The following is an 8,789-nucleotide window of genomic DNA, read 5'->3' on the forward strand; positions in this document are numbered from 1 at the left end:
CCTGCACGTAGAGACCTGGGGTTCTGGGCATGCCTGGAAGTGGCCCTGCACACAGAGAGAGATCTGGGGTTCTGGGCACCCTGGAAGCGGCCCTGCATATAGAGACCTGGAGTTAATTGCCAGGCCTATAGGCTTGCAAAGGAAAACTGGACAGAGATCTCCATCATCACAGAAGACAATGCATCTAGGATCTTTCCTAATGATCTGTTTTCTGTGGGCAATTCTGACTGAGGATGAATGCTCTTAGGGACACAGTAAGGAAACATAAGTGGGGAAAAGGCAAGGACTGAAGGGTTTTGTCAGGAGGTGTGACCAACCACACTGTGCCTCAGGCTCATCTGCTATCCCGAGTGGATGGAAGAGGTCATCTCAAAGACATCTCTGCCTTTGAAGGACAGAAACTCCATGAAATACACATAGGCGAGGAAACAGCCCAGGCAAACGGGAAGAAGCAAGCTGTGCCCTACAACACGCATACCTCAGTCAGGATGAGGCCTCATTAAAATCACTCCCTTCTAACACAGATACGCTGAACCTAGGAACAGCACTCACAAGTTCTAGGGAGACTCAAGATGAGTGTCCACAAAAAGTGTCGGTGTATGTCTTGGTGGCAACAGGGGCTTCAGTACCAGAGAAGTGCTATAAATAATGTAATTAAAATTAGACACAACTGAATTTCGAGGGAGAAAACGAACTGGGTTCTTTTTCATCTATTTACAACCCTGATGAATAGGATGTTTTCTGAATGTGTAGATCACCAGTGGCCCATCCACAGCATTTGGAAAGTGCTCCCCCTGGGTAGTTCCTACTCCTGCTGTGGAGGATGGAACGCTACCTTCTTCACTAGAACCCATTTGCTCTTCCTGTTCTGTTTAGAGAATTACTCTGGGCAGACAGAACCCGCTTTCTTTAAGAGAGCCTTTTGCGACTATGGTTTTAAAATCTGAAATCAGCAAGTATTTGAATTTATACACTGAAGGAAACTATTTGAATGAGCCGCTGCTGATTCCGTGTTGCAACCCCAGAAGCAGGTCTGCTTGGAACGCTGCTACACTGGGAATCCTGGTAACCCATTACCATCTCCTCACGACTTTCCTGGTTTTGTTACAGTCTAGTCCTCCCCCTCCCTTTTAGAAATAGAGGCTGTTTCTAAAATATATCGCCCAGATATGCTCCATGGAATGGAGGGTCCAGAAAAGGCGCGAAGAAGAGCTCACCTCTGGACAGTTAGTAAACACATGCAGGGCTTTCTTGCATAGCTCTTGAATCACTTTAACCCTGTTCCTAAGGGAAAGCTGGAGGCCAAGGCGATTCAGCGTCTCCCTTTGTCATTTGCCGGCCATAAATATGCGCCAGTCTGTGTGTGAAAAGCTGAAGGAGGCAGCAAGCTTGCTGGACATTTATCATTCTCTGTTCCCCGTTAACAAGCAAATACTTTAGCTGAATGGGCCATTAGCAATCATTGTCAAATGGAGAATGAAAGGTGTTAGGAGGTGACCAGCCTGTAAATGAGAGAGTGTCCCTCCTCTTTGATGAATCTCGACAAATGAAATGGATATTTTGATATAGATTCAGAATTAAGACGGAAAGGAAGGTACAGAGTGGCAGGTGTTTGGGCACGAGAAGCGGTGTGCAACTGTACGTCTTTCATAATTCTCACAGTGGAGAGAAAAAAAAACAGATCACAGAAGCGACGTGTCTACAGCCCCCAAACCATGATCCAGCGTGAGAACTAGGAAGAAAGTCAAGAAAATGGGTCTAAAGAGAACATTTAGGGCTTAATGATGTCTTATCATCTGTGTACAGAAGCAGGAGAGACTAGACACCCTCCTGCTCCTATTAAAAGAGCTCCCAGGCCCCTTGTGTACGCCACATACATCCAAGACCCACTCCATGAAGAAAGCCCCTCGTCCTGAAGAAACAGTCAGACTTGCCTAAAATCCCAAAAGGTGACAATAAAGCAAATATTTCCTTTCTGGTGGCTTACACCAACTGTGGGTGTCACTCTGCACCTAACCCGGGATGCAGTCAATGGCTCACTTATTTAATGACTGACATGGAAAGTGTGGAAGACCAGCACTGAACTCCAGTTCCCTTACCCGGGGAAAGAGGGCAGTAACCAGTCAGCAACACCAAGAGTTTTTGTTTCTGCCTTCAGTGTGTGTCAGCACTATCACTTCAGAATCCTGTAATTTCCACCGGGAAACCCATCTCGTCCAACTCAAAGATTACCAATCACAGTGGTCAGGAAAGCCAGGAGCCCCTGGAATCACAAGGTTCATGGGTTTTGACATACCAGATGGAGTACTTGAATTAAACGAAATTTCTCCCTTTCCAACATTGTCACCTGCTATTTTTCCTTTTTCTTAAATTTCCCCAGGGAAGGAAAGATCAACCTCACAGAAGAGCTAGGGGCCCAGGTAAGGGCCAACAGCCCCAGCCTTCCTTCCCCTCTTCCACAGGCAGTACCGGGACGTGAAGGGCCCTGGGGGAAGCCTGAAATCAAAAGGCCTCTGTTTTCTTTTCAGATAATTCGGGCCCTACCTATCTCCCTCTGGTCTCCGTCGCTGCCCAGCAGGTCTCTGCCTGAAGCCCAAATAGATGAAGGCAAGGGCAGCGAAGGGCGGCTAATCCTACAGAATGGCTGTCTCTGTCAGGCCAAGAGTTAAGCAGGAAAAGCTTCCAGCCCCTAACGACTGCAGAGAGCTGTGCGTTTAATCAGCCTCCATCCCAGTCTATAAAAAGGCCGTCAGTGAAAGCTACCTTGGCCATATTATCTTCCACCAATGAGCAAGAACTGTACAGCTTTCCTCCACCGCTTCAGCCATCCCAGACCACAAGTGGGGCTTTCATGATTCTTAATCCGAGTTCCCAAGTCTGTGTGGCTCTCACATAATACCCAACAGCCTGGAGCAAGGGCCTTCGCCCTACACCCTTTTCAGGGACATGTCATTTCTAACATCAAGCTAATCTATATGTTGCCATGGCTTCTCCTTTATCTGCCTTTACATCTTATGAACTGCATGGATTTACCACATTATTTTTATCTGAAAGACAGAAAATGGTGGTTTTATTGCCATACAATCAGATTACTGCTGCTAGCTCCTCTATGCCTTTTTACCATACTTCAATCAAAAGGGATCAGTTTCTTTATGCGCCGCCCTTGATTTACTTTACATCTGTAAAGACGTAGTCTGGGTTGTAATCCCCTTATTAACTATGACCAGGGTTGATTTGCCTAAAAATAAAAGCAAATTGTGTCAGACCCTTTCACTTTGTTTTTGATTCCGAACTACAAAATGGATTACTAAAGAAATCTTCAGAGTTCACACGGCTGTTATAGTGCTGAATTTAAAACGAGAATTAAACAAGTTAAACAGGGGAGCCATGTCAACGGTTTGCATCTCCCATCACGGGAGAAGGGCTGACTGCTTGCTTTTGTATTCTTCGGCTTTATAGAGACAATGAAGCCACAGGAGTTTTTCCAAGCTGTTCGGAACATGTCTCATTTGCTATCCTTCCTTTTTGGCTGTTCTTATTCCGCACCGGCCCCCTTCTAATCCTCCCCTTTACGGGGGGCGGGGGGGGGGGGGGCGTGCTACCTAGAGAGAGCTAACCCTCTCTGGAAGCTTGCAGTTCTACAGGATCTGCATATTTTAATCAAAATATTTTAAACAGTTCAACACTTCTCTTTAACAAAGGGTGATCTCATAAGCAAATCTATGCAGATGTTTAAGTGACCTGAAAAACAGGTTCTTTATGTCTGTAGCAAAGGCAGGCAGTGACTAGAGGCATTTTAATCATCTTTTGGAGAAGGGAGGCATCTTAGCATCCAGTTTGCAGTTAGATATTTTAAGAATAAAGTTTGCATTGGAATGTCAAGAAAATGCTGTCCCTTAAAATGATTCTTTCCCCAGGGTCTACAGTCCATATTTTCCCGGCCTCCGCCACTCCCACTTCTATGACGCGGCCCCGCAGTCATGCTGGGATCGGGGACAGTCCCCCATTCTGTGAATGTGCTTTGAAATGTCGATCCAAGTGAGGTGACACATTAAGTTCCTTGGGAGCAACCCGAAATATTTCAGCTGAAGATTAGACAGCAAAGACATAGTTACTCCAGGGCCCACGCTGGTTGAAGGAGGTTTTCATGTGGACCCACCAACAGGGTTCATCTCAGTCAATGCGAAGAGGTTCTAGGAAAGCTAATTAAATCCACCAGTTCTCCTCCAGCAGACTAGGGAAACCATTCCAAGGCCTGGTTTTTAGGTAGTCCCAGGGGCGGCTAATTCTGCCTGTCCACAGCTCCGGCCACCGAGTCAGAACCGCAGTGGAATGCTGGGGCCATTTGCATGTCTTTGCATGGGTAGGACAAGTGTCAACAGCTAAGCTTCATGAACGCTTCAGAACCAAGTGCCCAGCAAACCATCCTAACCTGGCCCTCTTTTCTGGGGCTGGAAGCTGTAAGTGCAGAGGTTAAGAAGTGCAGTCCCGGGACGCTCAGACCCTCATCTGAAGAGGCTGCCACGTTTGTCTTTGTACTCTGCCGGGCTCAGCTGTGGAACAGGGACGACCCCACTACCTACAGTTGATCACCCTGACAAAAATGTGAGGAACGTGGACGTGAAACAGTACCAACTCCACCCCAGTGCTTTTTCTTTCTATTAAAACCGACAACGTGCAAACTGTGGAACATACACATAGTTCAAGGCGCTATTCAGTCAAGGCTGAATCTGCATTTGTTTATCTACAAAAATAGGAATTTCAGACACAATAGAAGGTAGGCTGGCGTGTATGTGTTATTGAACGGCTATTTAAACAGTTCTATCCATTGTAGTTTAGTTTATCAATTTGACAGGCCCGTATTTATTCAGGGCCTGACCTGGGGGGGAGGTCCGTGTGTTTCAGGTTATCTGGATATTATTCAGCCATTCTTTTGTATCAAGCCAATCAATTTCAGGAATTCAGTGTTACGTATGGGGGAAAAATTACATGGGATAAGCACAATGCTTTGTAAAGTAACTAGTATGTAATAAATAAAACCTCCAGACTTAAATTAATACTGGAATGAAATTTTCAAAGGTGTAATTTATTCTAGAATACTATGCCAGTGTAGCATTGTTAGTCCTAAAGTGAAACTATTATTCATCAAAACAAGCAACAACAACAAAAAAAAACAGATGCCACTTTATTTTGGCAAAAAACACTATGCTGGAAAGGGGGATTCTACTGAACTGTTAATTAGAAATGATTTGCTTTGCTGTTCTTCCCAGAACTTAAAAATAGTTGAAAAATGACCTAAACAGTACCAGCATCTACAGATACAATGTGGCGAATCTAACAGGGCGGCCACTAATCTCTGAGTACACAGAACTTCTGATTATTATATAAACTCTCCAGGATGAGATGGCTGGCAGTGTGATTAAAGTAGTGATGGAGATTCCAGTTTACAAAGGATTTTCTGGGCCCTATGCGCACACAGCTGCTGCATGCTCCCTGTGTGGACCACCTGCTAAAAAGGCTGACCCCCGCATGAAACAAATCTAATTACTGATGCCGTTTTCAGGACAAGTGACTTGTCCCACAGTTCATGCAAAGTGAAGTGAAACTTCCAAGCCTCTGATTACCTGCCTGCCACATCTTATCCACTGAAACTTTTCTCTGGAAAAGTGAATAAGGGAGGCAACCCCAGGCACTAAAAACTAAAAGGCCCTTTTGTGTTGCTCTTCGAGGAAGAGATCTTTCTGATCCCACAGATAGCATTCCGCCACATGCTTTCCAAAGACTTCAGGCCATCCTCAGGCGAACTGTAAGACATTTTACCGTGGAGGCCAGGGAGCAGTCACAGTAACAGCCACTCAGGGAGGCCTGCTCCTCCTAAATGCAGGCCCTTAGCAGCTCTCTCTACATCTGTGGCGGCAGCTCAGAAAACTATACTGTTAAAGACCAAAATAGTGAGTAAATGTAAGATACCACTCCCTCCCTAACATGTAACAACAGAAGACAGGATTCTCCGGATGCTAAGCACACATAATACTGGTTTTTTTTTCCCATACAAGTCAGTATTTCTGATCCTCCCTGCTGCACACCCAAGTATAGTGGTCACTACGAACACACACACACAAAAAACACTTAGGTCTCTCTGTTGCTCTGAAGGGTTTCGTGGGAATTTCTTTAAGCTAGATTTAAATATAAATATTAAATCCAGACCGGGGGTGTGGGGCGTGGGGAGAGAAGAAGAAGAAGAAGACCGCCTCTGAAAGAGGCGGTGAGTGAAAGTGCAAAGTGGAAAGAGGCCCGGGGAGGCGGGGGAGGGGCGCGCCCGTCGCTAGCATTCGGCAGGGAAGGGTGACCTCTGTAGGCACCGCGAGCAAGCGTCAGCAGCAGCCACCACCAGGGCCCCAGTCCGAGCGGCGACGGCGACGCTCAGGTCCCAGCCAGGCGCCTTCCGGCACCACCAGGTGCCTGTAGATCCCGTGTGGCTGCTACCATGGCACTCCGGGGGAGCAGATACAACACCTTACATTAAAAATCAAAACAAAAAAAAATTCTATACCCGATCAGACTACATCAAAGGCGGCCCCAGTAACTTTAAAACAAGGGGGCCTCCTGGCAAACACGCAAAAAATGTCTGCTTCGGGTCATTTACAACCGGAGATTTTTTTTTTTCCCCTTTCGAAGGGGAACGTGTTTGGTCAGTTATATTGGTGAATTTGAAATTGACCACTTTCAAGAGAGTAGATGCAATTCTTTGCTTATGGGGGTAATTTCTAAATCAATTCGTCCATCTCTACTCTGAGGCCACTCACCATACGCTCAACTCCAATTAGGCCATTGATTTTGCTTCTAATCTCAAAGGTCTGCCTCCAGCCAGGAGCCAGCCAGCGTCTCCACACTCTTCCAGGGCTGAGTCCAGAATTCCTCACAGCACTTTCTGGCCGTAGTTGGAAGATGAGGTAATAGGCAGCACCCAGGTGCGGTTACTGGGACCATGGCCGGCCGCGTATACCAAAGGATGGCTTGCATTTTCTAAACCCCGAGCGCACCCTGGGAGCCCAGACCTGAAAGTTAGTCTCAGGCCTGGCTTCCTCCCGGCTGTGCGCTCTGCTAAAAGCAAGTCTGATCAAGAGACTCTCGACTCCCCGAGTGCAAAGGCTGCAGCGTTGACTGGGCAGGGCCGGCCCTGAGCTTTTCCAAAAAGCGTCGTTAAAATTGAGCCAGCTACCCGGACCTCACCGGGGCTAGGCCACCGGTTCCGACGCGAAGGGAGAGGCCGACGTGCGGAGGGCTGGCAGCCCGAGTTCTCCGGCCCAGCCAGCGAGCTCCCCGCGCACGTTCGGGCTGGCAAGCCGACTCGGAGCCACGCCGGCTGGCTCCCGGACGCTGCAGGCCCAGTGTCCCCTCCCCAAAGGGACGTTTCACTGCCCCAGACCCCCGATTTCTGCCGCCTTCCCGCCGGAGCCCCGGCCGGGGGCTCCCGCGCTCCTCGAGAGCGCAGCATCTCTGCCTGTCTCCGGAGCCCGCCAGTCGCTGCGCGCCTGAAGCCCCTTTACTGGCGACGTCCTCCGTTCTCCAAAAAAGAAGGGAGGGCCGGGTAGCGCCATCCGACACCTTTCCCGACGTGCCACCCGAGTCGCCAGGGCGTTGGGCACCCTCGAGCACTTGAGGTTGGAACCCCAGGAAGAGCCCCTTGGAGCCCGCGCTCACAAGTCCAGCCGGTCCCCACCTAGAGAAATGTGGCGGGGTGGGGGCTGGGGGACAGGAGCCTCAGGTTCTAGAAACAGGCTCCGAGGCCGCCTCCCGCCCGGACCTTACGGCGTACCCCCAGGGATCGGCCCGGGCGCAGGGGAAGAGGAAGGGATCGTGGACGCCACTTACTTGGAGTTCGAGGAATTCCAGTAGATAGGCTCTAAAACTATCGATCTGGAGATCGCAGTTCTGCATAAAACCATCAAAAGTCCCCAACAGTACTTCCACAAGGAGTCCCTCCTGGACCGGGCCATGGCCATGGCCAAGCCGCTCCCAGTTCTGCGCACACCGGGACGCGATGGGACCGGCCACGGGCCGCGATCCCCAATCCTCCGGGGCGGACGCGCCGCACCGCTCCAGTGGTCGCGGAGGCCAGGTGCGCTCGCCCTGCGCGGCCCTCAGCGCGCGGGGTGGGGTCGAACGCGCGGGGCGCGGCGGCTCGGCGGACTCGGGGCTCCGGGGCGCCGCGCCGGACGCAGCTGGGACGGCCGGCTCCCGTGCGGCTCCAGGGTGCCGGGCCAGCCGCGGAGGGCGGGCGCGGCGAGGGCGCAGGGCTGGGACAAAGGCCCGCAGCGGAGAGGCGAGTCGGCGTGGGATGGCGGGTGCTGCTCCCTGAGAGGGGCCGCTTGACTATAGATCCAGGGCAGCGGGCAGCGGCCCGGGCAAGTGGGCGCCGCGTCGGCGCAGTTCCATGTCCCGGAGCGCAGAGAGAAGAGAGGGCGCCTCCTGAATCCTCGCAGCTCGCGGCCCGCCGAGCAGGCAGGAAGGAGGGCACTGGGACCCCCGCGGGCGCCGGACGCGCGCGGGCCTTTGTGTGCGGGGAGGGCGCCGGGACCCGCTATGCGCGCAGCTCCGCAATCCGACCGGCGCCGCCGTCCCCGCCGCGGAGAGTCAGCGCGCCGGGCGCGCTGTCAGAGCACTATAAACGTGGGGCCCCGCCCAGTCGCACGCAGCCCATTGGCCCGCCGCTCTGCGAACGCGCACCGATTGGGCAGCGCGCCCGTCCGTCGGCCGCCCACCCGACCCTGGGCCCCGCGAGGTGG

At 51.1% G+C, this 8,789-nt stretch overlaps 1 protein-coding gene across 1 annotated transcript in view; it reads right to left on the reverse strand.

The window, feature by feature from the left end:
* Positions 1 to 8,111, reverse strand: part of Efnb2 (ephrin B2) — a 44,352-nt gene extending 36,241 nt beyond the window's left edge. The window contains exon 1 of the mRNA XM_059244599.1: positions 7,876 to 8,111. Coding sequence (XP_059100582.1) covers positions 7,876 to 8,006 — 131 coding nt within the window. The 5' untranslated portion in view covers positions 8,007 to 8,111. The remainder of the gene's footprint in view (positions 1 to 7,875) is intronic.
* Positions 8,112 to 8,789: the final 678 nt, after the last annotated feature.

This window comes from Peromyscus eremicus, chromosome 17 (assembly GCF_949786415.1).
Source record: "Peromyscus eremicus chromosome 17, PerEre_H2_v1, whole genome shotgun sequence".
Classification (NCBI taxonomy): Eukaryota; Metazoa; Chordata; class Mammalia; order Rodentia; family Cricetidae; genus Peromyscus; species Peromyscus eremicus.